The sequence below is a fragment of the Lithobates pipiens genome, unplaced genomic scaffold, assembly GCF_037356315.1.
Source record: "Lithobates pipiens isolate NorthernLeopardFrog02 unplaced genomic scaffold, aLitPip1_a1.2 Scaffold_13, whole genome shotgun sequence".
NCBI lineage: Eukaryota > Metazoa > Chordata > Amphibia > Anura > Ranidae > Lithobates > Lithobates pipiens.
Window position 1 is genome coordinate 436414535 of NW_027507718.1, and position 17990 is coordinate 436432524.

Here is a 17990-nt window from a genome sequence, read left to right on the forward strand (position 1 = left end):
GTGGCTGGCAATGTTTTCAGCATTCAGAGGCATCCAGTGTAACATGAGCAAATATTGACCCAACACATTCATTGCCCTTTTTCAAAATCTTACATAACGTGTGAAAACAGCAGCAAGCCGTTCACATCCACTTCTCTTTTCACATCAGCAGAATGCCATCAAATCGTAGATTGTTTCATCGTTCTAAATGGGAGAGGAGTGGGACACTAAAATATGATATCTACAGGAGACTCCATTACAACAACCCAAACATAGAGACCAACTGTCAGCCACTAGTAAAAATAAGGGACGACAGGCCATGTTTTTTATGGTTGCATACAGAGGGTGGGGATAAAAATTATATCTTCATAGGTTTTCTTTTACATATTGATAGCAGCTAGAAGCTAGCCCAGACCATAGATGATGCCGAAAAAGCATTTTTTCTGTACAAGACACCAACATTGGGGAAGTATTACAGAGAGAACGCCACTGAAAGAAAAAGCACCTTTACATACATAAAAATGTCTGCCGACCACAAAGATTCGTTATGCAGAGAAGTGATCAGACATGAACATATACAGTCCACCGGCCGCCAATCTTCTAGTCACTTACAAAGCAGGGATAGACACAATGGGGGGGGGGGGGGGGGGAGAATTAGAAATTGCAGGACAAGAAACCTTAATTGATCAGAAGATCATCTATTCTCAACAGAGGAATGTCTGACAACTAGAAAATGTTCCTAGGATTCTAACCCGCCAATACTAACACAGAGGGTCCATACTTCACAGGTTATACAAAGTGTTCAAGGGGAGCAGGAAAGTTCTTTCAATAGTCAATAACCAAGGTTTATCCATCATTTTAAAGCAACAGCATAACAAGTCTCTGGATTTGGCAGTTTTTCATTGGCTGAGACTAACAGAGACAGCTCAGGTGAACGCCGCACACCACCTACCATGCCACACACAAAGGGTCACCCAATATGACAGCACTGTAAGAAGACAGCCAGCCTAAGGTTCAAGGTTAGGTCAGCCATACACAGCTCGGGAAATCAATAGATTCCTCAATCCATACTAACAGCGTGGATGGAGAATATCCATTGCATTCAATAAGACCCCTTTCAAACTGGGGCGCTACAGCGCAAAAAATACCGCCTGCAAAGCACCCTGAAAGAGCCGCTCCATTAACTCTTATGTGAAAGCCGAGGGCACACTGGAGCGGTGCGCGTGCAGGACGGTAAAAAAAGTCCTGCTAGCAGCATCATTGGAGCGGTGTGTATACCACGACTGCCCATTGAAATCGATGGGGCAGCGCTCTATACTGCCGGCAAATCGCTTTGCAGGTGGTTTTAACCCTTTCGGCCCCTAGTGGAGGTTACAAGCACCCCGCTAGTGGCCGAATAGCTCTGCAAATATGGTGGTAAAGTGCCGCTAAAAATATCGGCACTTTACAGCCGACGCCACCCCAGTGTGAAAGGGGCCTAACATTCATACTAAAATCAATACTACACTCAACTTGACAAATGTGGTTTAAAAGTAATTTAAAAATTCTACTTTTAAAATTCAGTTTAGGAAAGAATGGACTTTGCCAAACGAAAACCACATACGCTGCTGGAAATTCATTTGCGAAAAAAACATCCTTCCTGCACCTTCACATCTTCTCACTGTGGTCAAAGATGAACATCGATTTGACCTCACTTAGGCACCTTTCACACGGACAATTTGTGTCCCCCTCTCATTTTTTCAGGTGGACCCGAACGGACCATCCATAGCTCTTTGTGGAGAGGCAGATATCAGCTGACACCCTCCGGCATCCGCTCCAGACCACCAAAAAGACAGATGGGGAGTCTAGCGGATTGGATGAGTTGGACGGAAATCGACAGGTGATCTGTTCCCATCTGATCGCCCCATAGAGAAGAGCTGGCTGCACAGCGGAGAGGTCGTGGACCTGTCATCCCTCTGATAAGCAGGAACCAGCGGACAGATTACCTGCTGAGCAGGCGGATCCACTTGACAGATTCCACGCCATCTGAAAGGAGCCTAACAATCAGAAAATTGAACAATGTGAAAAATTTTGAACAAGGTTCTATTGGAGCATGGCCAGCTTTCATTTTATATCAACTTTCTGTTGGGGACGGGTGGTGTTTGCAAGGCCACCTATGTGACAAATTTCAGAGACCTTAGTTAGATTGTAAGCTCCTTGAGGGCAGGGACTGATGTGAATGTACAACATATATGTAAAGTGCTGCATATATTGACCATTGAAATAAGTACCAATAAATAACATTTATAAAAACTCTGAATCCAAAGATCTTACATCTGATTTGTCAGGCTCATATCTTGTAATATCATCTGAGGGACCCAAATCCCTGGGTGGTAGAACAAGCAAATTGTGTGCACTTGACATTCCCCGAGTGGCTTGTAAGGCTGTCCATTAATACAGGAACATTTAAGAGGCCCCTAGCATTAGGACTCACCAGAGAACCCAGGATTTGGGACACAGGTGCTCTGCTGGGCTTATATCTGTTCCAGGTTCAAAGCAGTGACTGAGGCACTTCCACGTAGCCAAAGATCTCTAATAAGAAAGGATCAGAGGACACCCCAACCTGGCAAGGGGCTTCCCTCATATAGTGTCAAAGCCCTGGCTGCTGATCAGACACAGACTTTCCAAAATGTTTGCTTTATGGTTTCGTTAGAAAACATCACAACCAACCGACTTAGTGCCGGTTCACACAGGGGCGACGCGACTTGCAGCGCGACTCACAGACGCGACCTGCACACGACTTCAGCGGCGACTTGCAAAATGACTTCTGTATAGAAGTCAATGCAAGTCGCCTGAAGTCGCCCCGAAAATACTACAGGAACCTTTTTCTAAGTCGGAGCGACTTGAGTCGCTCCTATTAGAACGGTTCCATAGTACAGAACGGAGCGCGACTTGTCAGGCGGCTAAGTCGCCTGACAAGTCGCGGTAGTGTGAACGGGCACTTACACTCCACAACTACACACATCAATAGATGAAGAGGTCAGGCATAGGTAGCTTTTAACCTTACCATACAAGCTGCTTTACATCTATATCAGTGGTGTTAAAACCTCTTGATATAAAGGGCCTCAAATGCAGCCCTTGACATGAAAGGGCCACATAACATTCACATGTGTCAAGAGACGATCAGAGACCCCGGAGGCAGTTGGGGACCGCGGTCGCGATACACGGAGGCAGTCGGGGACCGCGGTCGCGATACACGGAGGCAGTCGGGGACCGCGGTCGCGATACACGGAGGCAGTCTGGGACCGCGGTCGCGATACACGGAGGCAGTCTGGGACCGCGGTCGCGATACACGGAGGCAGTCGGGGACCGCGGTCGCGATACACGGAGGCAGTCGGGGACCGCGGTCGCGATACACGGAGGCAGTCTGGGACCGCGGTCGCGATACACGGAGGCAGTCTGGGACCGCGGTCGCGATACACGGAGGCAGTCTGGGACCGCGGTCGCGATACACGGAGGCAGTCTGGGACCGCGGTCGCGATACACGGAGGCAGTCTGGGACCGCGGTCGCGATACACGGAGGCAGTCTGGGACCGCGGTCGCGATACACGGAGGCAGTCTGGGACCGCGGTCGCGATACACGGAGGCAGTCTGGGACCGCGGTCGCGATACACGGAGGCAGTCTGGGACCGCGGTCGCGATACACGGAGGCAGTCTGGGACCGCGGTCGCGATACACGGAGGCAGTCTGGGACCGCGGTCGCGATACACGGAGGTAGTCTGGGACCGCGGTCGCGATACACGGAGGTAGTTGGAGACTTGGGTCATCATACACGAGACAGTAATAATAAATAAGCTTGGGGCCAGTCATGGAGACATTACAGGAGACTGCTAGGGATGGCAATGCCCCCACAATAGGACATGAATGGCCGGTACAGCAGGGAACATTCAGCTATTCTCTTTCCTCACTGACCTCAATAAAAGGGCCCCAGAGGGCCACACAAGGTGTGACAAAGGGCCGCCCGTGGCCCCCGGGCCGCCCTGATGCAGTGATGGTGGTCCTCCTGGCTTGGAGGATAGCAGAGATCCCCTCCTCCATCCTCTCCGTCTTACCTGCCAGCAGATCCGGGGAATCCCGCCTCCTCCGGGGCCCCTCCGCCTGACACACCGTACACGCCGAGGCCGGGGGAAGCAGCAGCAGGGCAGCGAGAAGCAGCGCAAGGCACACACCGGGGCACTGCCTCCAACCCCCGGCCACCGTCCTCCGCTCCTCTCCGTCCCTCCTGGCCGCCACATCCCGGCCGCTCATGTCTGCCCGAGGTGCCGGGGCTCGGCTCATCACATGTCGGGGTTCCGGTAGGGGGGGGTGAGGGGGGTCTCCTCCTGTATACACAGCGCGCGCTCCGACACTCTCCACACACACCGGCCGCCGCCGCGCGCACAGCCGGCTTTCCTCCCCGCGCACGCGCACACGTCAGCAGGCGGTGACCCACTGCAGCAAGGGGGCGGAGCCAGGGCGGACACCTCGAGCCATCTCATTGAAGGGAGTGGGAGGGGCTGAGGCGGCTCTATGGGCTCGGTCGGATTACAGGTAGGCGGAATGAACGGGGGAAGGGGGCGGGGATATTTATGTAGTAATATGTGTAAGTGTGTGGAGGAATGGAGGGGTGTGTCACTGGGATGATGTCACAGGGAGGATGAGGTCATAGATCAGGCTGAAACTGATTTTCATGTGATTCAGCAGTGATCAGCGATGACTATAGCAGACACTTATCCTAGCTGAGGCTCTGCTATAGATAGAAATGTTAAGTATTGTAACTGACCAATCCTAAATCTACGCTCTATCCTCCGCAATGCATCACATTTTTCCCCGAATATTTTGTCTCCCTCGCAAATGCTACGCTCACCCTCTGACTCAATTCTACACTCTCTAACTCACATTTTCAACTCTTCCCTCTCTTAAACTCTCTAAAAAATGCGGACTCCACCAATCTTAACAACCTACGTCCCATCTCCTTACTCACCTTCTCCTCCAAACTTCTTGAAAGACTGGTCTACAACCGACTGAGCGCCCATCTGACCACGAATAAACGTCTTCATCCCCTTCAGTCCGCATTTCGCCCTCAACACTCCACAGAAACTGCTCTCCTTAAACTCTCAAATGACCTACTAACAGCTAAAACCAGCGGACACTATTCTGTACTACTTCCCCTGGATCTCTCTGCTGCCTATGACACAGTGGATCGCCCCCTCCTAACCTTTCGGCCCCACATCCTATCGCTACCAAAATTTGCCGCCTCCGCAACATCTCCATGATATGCCCCCTCCTAACCAATGTCACCACAAAGCTTCTAATCCACTCCCTGGCCATCTCCCGTCTCCACTACTGCAACTCCCTCCTCATTGGCTTACCTCTAAATAGGCTATCCCCACTTCAGTCCATCATGAACGCTGCTGCCAGGCTTATCCACATCAATAAACTCCACTCCTTTGGTCTCCGTGACTGTACTCTTCGCTGGTTCTCATCCTACCTATCCCACTGCTCCTTCAGTGTTACTTACAACTACTTCCTCCTCTCCTCTTCCTTTCTCCGTTGGGGTTCCCTCAAGTTTCTGTTCTTGGACCTCTCCTTTTATCAATCTACACCACCTCCCTGGGTCAGTTGATTGCCTACCATGCCTTTAAATATCATCTCTACGCTGATGACACACAAATCTATCTCTCCACCTCCCAGCTCTCTCCGTCTGTCTCCTCACGCATCACCAACTTACTAGCAGACATGGATGTCACATAACTTCCTCAAACTCAACCTATCCAAAAGCGAGCTCATGATATTTCCTCCCTAAGATGCCACTTTCCCTGATTACTCTGTCAATGTCAACGGCTCAACTATCAACTTGTCCCCCACGTCAAGGTCCTAGGTGTAATCCTGGACTCTGAACTAACCTTTCGGCCCCACATCCTATCGCTATCCAAAATTTTTGCCTGAACCTCCACATCTACAAGATATGCCCCTTCCTAACCAATGTCACCACAAAGCTTCTAATCCACTCCCTGGCCATCTCCCGTCTCCACTACTGCAACTCCTTCCTCATTGGCTTACCTCTAAATAGGCTATCCCCACTTCAGTCCATCATGAACGCTGCTGCCAGGCTCATCCACCCCACAAACCGCTCAGTGTCTGCTACCCCTCTGCCAATCCCTCCATTGGCTGCCACTCAACCACCAAATTAAATTCAAGACACTAACTATAATTTACAAAACCATCCACAACCTGGCCCCCAGCTACATCAATAATCTAGTCTGAAAATACCAACCAACCATTCTCTTCACTCCTCCCAAGACCTCCTTCTCTCAAACTCCCTTGTCACTTCATCCCATGCTCGCCTTCAGGGCTTCTCCAGAGCCTCTCCCATCCTCTGGAATGCTCTACCCCAATCTGTGTGACTCTCTCCTACTTTATCCACTTTCAGACGATTCCTGAAAACTCATCTCTTCAGAGAAGCCTATCTGGCCCCAACTAACAACTGTACATTTATCTTCTCAATCAGCACATCACCCACATTTATTATCTCTTGACCATTCCTCTTAGGTTGTAAACTCTAACGAGCAAAGCCCTCTGATTCCTACTATATTAAAGTGTATTGTATTTCACTGTCTACCCCCAAATTGTAAAGCGCTACGTAAACTGTTGGCGCTATATAAATCCTGTATAATAATAATAATAAGTAGCTTGTGTACCTTTTTTTGGCAGTGAGCCAGGTACCGTGTGCAATGCCAGTTTTTTTAATGCATTTTGTTGCCCCACAAATGTGCAACCTCTGCCTGCATTCAGGGTGCAATTAAGAAATAATGGCGCTACAAGTGCAATGTGCATTTTGCTGTTTTTTTTCTTGTATTCCTGCTTTCCCAGAAAGCTCAGGTGTGAATGCATCCTAGGATGTGGTGGCTGCTTTAGTTTTCTTTTTTTCCCCTTTATGTAGCACTATCTATTGTGCTACTAGTGTTCAGGCAAATTTAAGGTTATGACTCATGGTAAGTTTTTTGAGTCAGAAATTGGGTCAGGGTTACTGCAGGTCAGGCTGGATGGCTCTACAGAGGCAGGGCTCTGGTACCTCCCTCCTGTATCTAGAAGCTGGGAGAAGCTTCTAGTAGTTAGTGGGCAGTGGCCAAGAGGTTCTGATCTGCATATTTGAGTGAACTTGGCCAATCCCCAGGAAGAAGGGCCTGGCAGGGTGGCTGGATAAGTCCTTAACCACATCCCGTCTATCCTATAGCAGAATGGCGGGCAGCGGTGGTTCCATTATCCTGACTGGGCATATGAGGTCCAGCAGTCAAAGCCGCTCGTGCCCCCCCCATGGGGCCCGCACCACGGAGATCGGTAGTGTGGTGTGACGCTCTGATACACGTAGGCTCTTTACCATGTGATCAGCTATGTCCAATTACAGATGATCACAGCATAACCAGGAAGCGCCAGTTACCGGCATTGTTCTATTCACACTGACGGGTGTGGTGCATTGATAATCAGTGCACCCTATCAGCTGTGTCCACCAAGATGCCCACAAGTGCCCACCTGGGATGCCAATCAGTGTCCATTAGTAATGTCTGTCAGTGCCTCCTCATCAGTGCTGCCTATTAGTGCCCATCATTACCCATCAGTGCTACCTATTAGTGCCCATCAGTGCTGCATACCAGTGCCACCTATCAGTGCCAGTCAGTGCTTCCTCATCAGTGCCCATCAGTGAAGGAGAGAACTTACTTATTTACAAAATTGTATAACAGAAATGAAGAAAAACGTTTTCAAAATTTACGTTTTTTTTTATTTGTTTAGCAAAAAAGTTTAAACCCAGTGATGATCAAATACCACCAAAAGAAAGTGTGTAAACAAAATGATAAAAATTTAGTTTGGGTACAGTGTTGCGTGACCGTGCAATTGTCATTCAAAGTGCAATAAAAGCTGAAAATGATCCTGAGCAGGAAGGGAGTGAAAGTGCCCTGTATTGAAGTGGTTAAATATGGTGGAGCCTAGCCAGCAGGGGAGTCAGGGGGAAGATGGAGTGCTGAGGTTGCTGTCATGTAGCCAGGGAGGGGAGCCTGGGTCAGGGGCTCTGCCTCCAGGCAGGAGCTGAGGAAAGCAAGGAGAGGAAGCCTAATGCCGCGTACACACAAGCGGAATGTCCATCAGAAAAAGTCAGATGGAAGCTTTTCATCGTATATTCCAATCGTGTGTATGCCTCATAAGACTTTTTTTTTTTACAAAAATTCTGATGGACCCAGAAATAGAACATGTTTTAAATATTTCCGATTGACTCAATTCCTATCAGGAAAACCGCTTGTCTCTGTATGCTGTTCCGATGGACCAAAAACGACACATGCTCTGAAGCAAGTAAGAGACGGAGGCTATTGGCTACTGGCTATTAAACTTCCCTTTTCTAGTCCTGTCGTATGTGTTGTACGTCACCGCGTTCTTAAAGATCGGACTTTGGTGTGATCGTGCGTACGCAAGACAGTTTCAGTGGAAAACCGGTCGTGTGTACGTGGCATTAGAGAGGAACTTCCACTACCTTTGGACATCCAGGCTGGAATGGGAAGATTTGATCAGTTGGATGCCTAAACGGGAATCTTGCCCAGTACAGCAAGGAGCAAAGGGCAGTGTGAGGACCTCAGCACACCCAGAGGCATACAAGGGGAAAGACTGCTGTAAACAGCTCAGATTGATTGAACATAGTTTGGTTCTGTTCTAAACTTGACTGTGTTTTGCATTTCCCACTGTTGCCAGTAGGTGTCACTGGTACCACAGGTCAATGTGAGAATAACAACTAGGTTGAACTGTAATGAATATTCTTTTTCCAAAAATAGCCCCTTCGTTCCTGGCCGCTGTGCATTCTGAGAAGGGGCATTTATTGGACAGATGCCATGTGCTTTAGACAGTCCTCACCTCGTAGCCCTTCTGGCCCGAGGCTACATTGCTGCAAGCTCTGCAAGTAGTCCCAGAAACCTGTCTATTAGTCCGGAGGTGGCCCTTAGGCTGTCTTGCCTAAGTGGAAGGAGATCCAGGGGAGGACCCTTGCTGGAGAGAGCCAGGATGAAGGCTGGTCTCTCAGAAGGGCCTGGTGACTCGTTTGGAGGACACACCTACATCTAAACTACCCTTACAGTACCGCCGGGTCGACTTAAAGGTTCTGGTACTGTTAAGCTGCTCTACAATTTAATCAAGGTAATACACTCCTGGCTGCTAAGTTTGTGAGAGACACTTATCCAGGCATCTACTGGCCGCTAACTCTGTGAGAGAAACTTATCCAGACATCTTACTGGTTGCTAGGTCTGTGTGAGAGAGACCTACCCAGATTTTCAAGATCTGCTGAAAGAAAGTTGTTTGTCCTTTGATTCAAGGAGTCTGTAAGTGATCTGCTAAAAAGGGTATCGGTAACCTCCTCTCAACCTCTTTTCTACATCCTTTCTCAAGTTCTAATTAAAGCATTGAAATATACCTAAAGTGACTGGCGCCCATATTCTGTTCAAACTTCCCATTATAGCCATGGACTCAGCCCTGGGGTGAATGTAAGCCCACTCCCAGTATCTGGAGATACCTTCCTGCTCCCAGTAGACCCAGGGGAGCTCTACATTTATTTTTTATTTTTCCCTTCCTGGTGATCTGGCCAGTAAAACACTTCCTCTATAAGGCCCCATTCACACCTAAACTTGAACATTCTCTCTTGCACCTTTTTGTGCATTTTTCACACGTACAAGCACGTTATGCCTAGAGCAGCCCATTTACTTGAGTGGTCTGCCCCACGCTCAACCAATGCCCCAAAGTGATTCTAGAACCTTTTAATTTCCGGAGCATCGGGCATTTTTTCAGTGCACGTTTTGGCATTTTTGTAGCATGGCAAAAAACGTCTGCTACCCAAGCTTGGTGAGCCATTGACAATCACAGCATGTTTCCGAAATGCTCAGCAATTGATTTGTCACGCATTTAGAAAATGCGTAGGATGAATACAAGCTCAAAGGGATTGTAAACCTATGTGTTTTTTCACCTTAATGCATCCTATGCATCATTTGTCCTTTAATTTCATTGTATGTACCAGGCATTAGGGTGTCTCCGCTCTTGATGGAAGAGCAACAGAGACACCTTTAGACAACAGCATTGTCAGTATGGGGAGAGGTTAGTGTCAGTTTAAGCTGAACTCCAGTTAACATTTTATAAGCAGTTACAGCAGTTTTATTTCCTTTTGGGATAAAATATTTTACATAAATAAATAGAAGCTGATCTTTGTAAGCACCCCTGTCAGTGTTAAATACCTGTAGTTTGTCTAAGCCCTCTTACTACTACTTTTGCTGGGCAGTTGGCCTGTTATAGTATAACTGTGGCCATACTGAGACCTGCATGTCACACTTATGCGCATTTTCTCAATGCCTTTTTGGCGCAACAGCAGAGGGTAACCCATTCACTTAAACGGGCTGCTTTACACGCAACAAATGCGCTAAAGTAGCTCCTGCACCTCTTTTGGGCAGTGAGTCTCAAGCGTATGTGTACTGCACATTTTTGGCAGGTTTATGACAAAACATACGTATGCTAGCCACAGTGGGGAAATCTTTAAATTGGGACACTAGTTCTGGTGACACCCTGGGATTCCCCCTTTTTGGAGGGATTCTATATCACTTTTTTTGGCTATGGGACATAAAGTGAAGGGAAATCTCCCCAATTAGACACAGATGGCAAAAAAAGCTATTAGGCCGCGTACACACGCGGGGACTGTTCGCCCAACTTTGTTCGTCAAACAGTTTGAGCGGACAGTCCGCTCAAAATTAGCATGGACGGACTTGGCCACACACGACGAACGAACAGTCCGCTGAAACTTGCGCGATGACGTGAACGGCACGTACGACGGGACTAGAAATACGACGTCCTATACACTGCAATGCAACCTTCGGCGTGTAAATCCTTTCTGAGCATGCGCGGAACTTAGTTTGACGAACAAGCCTACACACGAGTGGACTGTCCGCTCAAACCAAGTTTCAGCGGACAGTTTTACGGAATTTCCGAAAAACTTTGTTCGTCAGACTGTCCGCTGAAACTGTCCGCTGAAGCCCACACACGAGCGGACTGTCCGCCGAAACACTGTTCAGCGGACAAAGTTGAGCGAACAGTCCCCACGTGTGTACGCGGCCTTAGGGGTTATAACTCTCCCCACTCTATCCAAAATGAAAAAATGTGTTGCCTTTAGTTCTACTTTAAAGGAATTTGAAAAATAACAGGCTTACTGGCTGGATCACCAGATGAAAATGTAAAGCCTAAAAAATAAAACAAATGCAGCCACCTCATTAAAGGATTGGTAAACTGCCATTTATTACATTGTTTGCTTTTGGGTTGAAATAAGTTTTAAGGGGGGTTCCCCACACATAAACAAAAAACTATTTAAAAAAGTTGTGGGGTTCTCCCGAAAATACATACCAGGCCCTTGGCTGTGCAATGTCATTAGAGCTGAGGAGGAGCTTCTCAAAGGTTTGCACATGAATCAGCCAGTGAAGATCATTCATACATAAATCCACTCATTCATATGCAAATCACATCACTGGTTGGTTATGTCATATGCGAAGTTGATGAATGATATGTGGGATCAAAATGGTGAAAAATGTAGTGCTAACCAGTGTATACAAATATCGCGATATATGTGAAATAATACATAAACATAACATAAAAATAACAATATAACATCTATATTGTATAACAATATAGACAACACCCAGACTACTCTGATTAACCTCTATGCACCTAACACATGCCAACGCTCTTTATTTTGGGAAATCCCATCATAGACTCTTCTAACAGCGCTCCCAAAAGAACATTATCACTGTCCTCATTTATCACTAACACAAACCTTTATGACGCTTGGAGATGCCTACATGGCAGTGAAAGGGATTATACCTTTTTTTTTCCAAACCACAACAATCTTACTCGAGACTTGATCTGTTCCTTGTTGATAAGCTTACGCTACCACATACTTCTAAGATGGAGATTGACTCCATCACATGGTCAGACCATGCCCCTGTCTCATTAGAAATCTTTGAGACTCCGTTCAAAAAGAACACATCTCATGGGCGACTGAACGCAACTCTTCTTACCAACCCCAGATGCAAGGAGCAGATCAAACAAGAACTAACCTCTTTCTTCCAGCTGAATGCAACTGTCGACATAGACAAGTTTGTGCTATGGAATTCACAAGGCGTTCATGAGAGGCATCTCGATAAAAATAGGCGCGCATGAGAAGAGGAGGAAATCTAAAGCGATAGTAGATTTACTAGTTCAGATACAAATTCTTGAACAACAACATAAAACTTTGTTAGACTCAAATGTTGCTCTCACCCTTTACAAACTATGACAAAATCTGGCCAACTGCCTTCTCAGCAAACATGAACTTAAAAGATCTAAACTTAACTTTTACACTCAAGCTAACAAAGCTGGCACCCTCCTACCTTCCTAGCTGGACAAATCAATCAAACTTTAGGGAAACCTTATGTTTCCTCGCTACTGACCCAAAGAAAGAAACCATCACTAACCCTCTAGAAATCGCCAAGCATTTAGCAAATTCTACTCATGGCGGTTTATGAACGGATTCCAGGCCCCAGATAGCACCAGAAGATTTATTCACCTGATCCAATGGGTACACCACTATCAAATGACTTCTCTGCTCCTATCTTTGAATGCAGAGAAGGCGTTTGATCAAGTACAATGAGGATATCTCCAACAAGTGCTAAACAAAATTGATATCACTGGCCCCATTGGCCAAGCCATTCTAGCATTATACTCCAACCCCAGCGAGAAGATCTATATATCTGACATGCCGTCTGATGAATTTGACAACACCAACGGAACCAGGCAAAGGTGCCCACTATCCCCTCTCATCTTTGCCCTAATTATTGAACCATTGGCAGACTCAATCTGCGCTTGCACAACAATTAAAGGCCTAAGAATAGGGCAAGAAGAGCACAAAATAGGCCTATATGCCAATGATATTCTCCTTGCCATAACTGACCCCACCTCCTCCATACCTGCCCTCCAAAACATCTTAAAAGAGTCTGAAGCAGTTTCATTATACAAAGTAAATAATTTACGAAGGAAATGATTCCAAGTCCTTCATGCTACCACTACGCCTCTTCCACAGCAAAAACAAGTCTCCTTCTCTTGGGCGCACTATTCCCAGACAACATACCTAGCAGTCAAAATTTTAAAGCCAATTATACTCTTCTGCTTAGCAAAACTTTCTAAAAATCTTGCGAAAGCCACAGTCTCCTGGGCAGGGAAAATTGCAATGACTATGATGTTCATTCTCCCACATGTGCTATATTTCTTTAGAACGATCCCCCTGCTGATGTCAGCAACCCACCTTGAGAACTTACAAAATATAATAAACTTTTTCATATGGTCTGATAAAAAGGCAAGGGTACAAAGAGAGTTCATGTATACACTGGTCACCCAAGCAAGTATTGGCACACCTGAATTAGCCAAATAATACATAGCCACCATTCTCAATCAAACTAAATACTGGTGGTCTCCAGCCCCAGACAAACGATGGATATAAATCGCACAGCATGCTCTCTCCTCTGACCTCAGGGTGCTGCTAGGATCCTCCGCGCTTACCCACAAACTTTCCAGAACTTTCCTGGGAACAGTGCATGCTACCCTCAAGACATGGATATCTGTTCTGAAAACTACAGGGGATAAAATTAAACTGATTGATCCAAACACCCCACTTTGCTTGTTGCCTTTACTAATTCCAGACCTGGATATCTCCACATGGAAAAGCAACGGTGTCAACCTAGTCAATTAACTATATGAACGGACCTACCTTGAGACCTACGGCATTTCACATAATGATTTCTACAAATATCTACAAATACGATACCTACTATCACCCCTTAATTTAGGGGAAGATGCCCTAACGAAACCAATTTACTCCTTCTTCTTATCTGAAAATCCAACTAAAAAAGGATCTCCATAATGTACAACGTCCTATGCACCAGAGGGATAATGGACGAACTACCAGCCATGATATCCTGTGAACAAGTCCTAGGAGTTTCCTACAAGAAGCAGCAATGGTGTCAAGCACTTCAAAAAGCTAGGAAAGGATCCCAATGCATATCCCACTGGGAAACAGTTCTAAAAATTCTGCACAGATGGTACCTCATACCACAAGTACTGTAGAATCATGCAGGGCCCACTCCCCATTTTGCTGGAGGAAGTGTAGGTTTGTGGGCTCCATTAGCCACATATGGTGGTACTGCCCGCAGATTATGGCTTTCTGGAAAGAAATATCCAATCTTATCTCTTCCATTACCAAGATAAACTGCCCTTTTCGGCATTGGCCTAGGTAAATGGGCAAACAAATTCCATGTCTTTATCCCTCATGTCCTAATAGCAGCTAGAAGCAGCTAGAAGAGCCCTGGCTAGCGACTGGAGGTCAGATACCCATCAACTTTCTAAACACGCATGCTACCAATGAACAAATGTTTGCGGGACTTCAAGGCAAAAATACCCATTCCAACAAAAATGGGAGTGCTGGACTAAGGACAAAAGAAACGCGGTCACATTATGGCCTTTATCGGCTCAAACTTCCAACTTCCAAAGTCTATACTCTTAACCTCCACTACTATCTGCTTAGGATAAACCATTCCTCCCCGATCAACATCTCTAGCTCTCTTATTTCTTGTTATAGCTCTGTCCTTCCTTGTTATGTATCTTTACATATACGTTCAGTTATAACACAAATGTTACTTATTACTTTGAACTTCTGTACACCTCTAGAATGTTGAATTAATGCCTCATTTTGCCTGCTCCAATCTCCAATTGGTGACCTCTGACATTAAGTACTCTGATTTGATTTTTTTCTGTTGATACTATCTGTATTAAAAAAAAAAAAAAAGAAAGAAAGAAAAAAAAAAGAAAGAAGTTTAGCAACCTCGTTAATAGTAGCAGGGTTGAATGAGGGAAGTAATGATTGTACCTGTGGACATGGAGTGTTAAGTGGGGGAGGTATCTGCTCATTGGAGACCTCCTCACGAATTGTATCAATCTTATTTTTAAGTGATTGGCAATCTCCTGGGCAATGAGTGAGTTCATGGGTGTAGGCAGTGGAGGATGAAGAAGAGAGTTGAAGGTAGAGAAGATTTGACGGAGACTGGATGGTAATGAGAATGATAAAATAGGTCTGTTTGGCAGTGAGGAGGGGGAATAGTATTTTTGGAGGGCAGATTTATATTAGTTGAAGTCTTTCTGGGACTTAGTTTACGGCACAGGTGCTCAAGAGCATGGCTAAATTTTTTGAGACTTCTGGTGTCATCTGTTTGCCAAGGTTGTAAGGGTCGGGGCTGATTGTGTGTGTAGTGAGAGGGGCAAGCTTGTCTAGGGAGGATGGCAGTGAGCTGTTGTAAGAAGTAGCTAGGTTAGGACAGTACAGGGGTGAGATTTTGTCATAGAGGTGGACAGAAGCAGTAGAGAAGGGTTGAGGTGGTAAAAGTTTCTATGGGTAACTGTTAGGCGGTTGGAGGGAGAGGTGGTGGAAGATGGGCAGAGGGTAAAACTAATAAAGTGGTGTTCAGAGAGTGGGAGAGGGTTGTTGGAGAGGTTGCATGGAGTGCATAGATAGGAGAATACAAGGCCAAGGGTGTTAGAGGCTATCAGAGTGAGTAGAAGCATGTATCCATTGCTGCAGGTCAAAAGAGGATGTAAACCCGAGAGGTTTAGAAGTAGCAGTAGTATTAGCATTTAACACATGCAATGTCTCTTCTGCAATAAAATAAACCTGCCTGCTCCTATTGTTTTGTAGGATGTACAGTTTACATTCCTGTGCATGTGATACACTCCTGCATGCAATTTGTCTTATCTTTGTGCTATTTCCAAGAAGGCTGAGAGCTCCTAGTCTGTAATGGACTTTTGCTACTAATCTACAAAGGGCTGTGCGAGGAAAGGAAAGGAAGCAGTTCAGGATATTTTTGTACAGAAGAAGGAAGTTTTCCCCTTTTTTGTCTTTACTTCAAGTTGGGCATTCCATAAATCCCTTCACCACATCCAAGTTGTTACCCCTAATAAAACATCAAAAACAAAGCCAAATGACTGACTTCTTGAGTTTGGATGCAAGCGGAGAATGCATGTTGCCTGGAGTAGGGGAGCCAGTCACCAGCTGTGCTACACATGCAAAATCCATGCATGTATTGCCTTGGTTGGGATTTGTACTAAGGCTTTAAGGTAGGATTGTTAAACACTAATGCTGCGTACACACGATCGCACATTCCGACAACAAAATCCATGTTTTTTTTCCGACGGATGTTGGCTCAAACTTGTCTTGCATACACACGGTCACACAAATCTTGTTGGAAATTCGGAACATCAAAAACGTGGTGACGTTCAACACGTAGGATGGCACTAGAAAAGGGAAGTTGAATAGCCAGTGCGCCACCCTTTGGGCTCCTTCTGCTAATCTCGTGTTAGAAGTTTGGTGAGAGACGATTTGCACTTTACAGCTTCACGCTTTTCTGATCGTTACTGCTCTTTAGTTTGTGCTTGTGGGTTCGTAGCTGATTTTCAGCTCGCTCTTCTCAGGCCTTTCTGATTTTTAGTGCGTTCTGTTAGTTCGTTCTGACAAGCCAACTGTTTTGAAGCCATGTTGTGGGTACGTACTCATCGTAGAGTTTGTGCTGTACAGGGGCTTGGTGTTGGGGTTCTTACTTTGACCCAAGTCCAGTCCATGAACAGGGCGGGGAGGAGTTCATGGACCAAGAATTGGTTACTCCAGGGAGACCAATTCTCTCATATGTCTTTGTTGCTGGAGATCTGTGAGAATAATCCTAATGATTTCAGCAAATATCTCCTGATGACAGACCCAGTTTTTCACCATCTGTTGGCTTTACTGTTCCCTTATATTACCAAGCAGGACACCTGCATGCTGCAAGCCATCACTCCCGAGCAGAGGCTAGTCGCCACATTGTGGTACTTACGACAGAGAGAAGTCTGCAGGACATCAAGTTTTCAACAGGCATCTCCCCCCAGGCTCTGAGGATCATTATTCCAGAGACCTGTTCTGCCATCATTCAGGTCCTGCAGAAGGACTATATTAGGGTAACTTTTCTCATTTAAAATCACATTCTATGTATTTAATGTTTGCTAATGTATTGTATTTCTTTCAGCATTCCCTAATTACCATGATTGTAATATGCTGTGAATATCCCCTTTGTTCTCATGCTTGAATTTTTTAAACATCCTTTTTTGTCCTTCTTGCATATTTGCCTTCACTAGCATGCTATCCTGGGCCCATACTCACCTAGCCTAGTCACTTAACAATGTATTTTGTCAGCTCCATAGTATTGGTTTACCCTAAAAACCCCCTCAAATGTGTACAAATGTTATTTGTGTCCTTAAATTCATGCAGAGTGCCAGAGGCTATTTTTTTGGGTCCCAAAATCATTTGGAACCCACCCCCCCCCCCCCCCCAACTGCTAAGTCAGCCGATACCAATCCTCTATCAGCTGACTTTGCCAAACCCATACACACTATACCTATCTTTTTTGTGGTCAGTTTTCTGTATGAATTCACCAAAGCATGCAGTGAAAGGACCTGCCAGAATACTTTCAAATGGTACTGTTTAAAGTTTTGTTCTCCTATTATCTTGATAGTTAATTGCAGAATGTAAAAAAGTGCTTCAATTTTTACAATGTGCATTTATATTTTTGTATTATGACACTTCTTACCTGTCCAGTGGATTTACCTTTAGTAAATAACCCCTATTTCAGTGTAAACACCAACTCCAGTCCAAAAAATGATATTGAGTATTAAAAGAAGAAGCCACACATTGTTGAGTAGAAAACGTAGAAAACATTTTACTCTATGCCACATTCACATGTGCGTTAGTAAAGGGTTTTTGAACAAACCAATATATTTTAGTAATAACATATTTGTTTTTCACAGTACAAGTAGCCTTTTTTGTGTTAAAACAGGCATGTTTAAAACCATAAAACAATACACAACTCAGGAACTTA

The 17990-nt window shown here is 45.6% G+C and overlaps 1 protein-coding gene across 1 annotated transcript in view; it reads right to left on the bottom strand.

The window, feature by feature from the left end:
- The window catches only part of STIM2 (stromal interaction molecule 2), a 139138-nt gene extending 134711 nt beyond the window's left edge, over nt 1–4427 (bottom strand). The window contains exon 1 of the mRNA XM_077477675.1: nt 4071–4427. Within this exon, the coding sequence (XP_077333801.1) occupies nt 4071–4296 (226 nt within the window). The 5' untranslated portion in view covers nt 4297–4427. The remainder of the gene's footprint in view (nt 1–4070) is intronic.
- Between the last annotated feature and the right edge of the window lie 13563 nt (nt 4428–17990).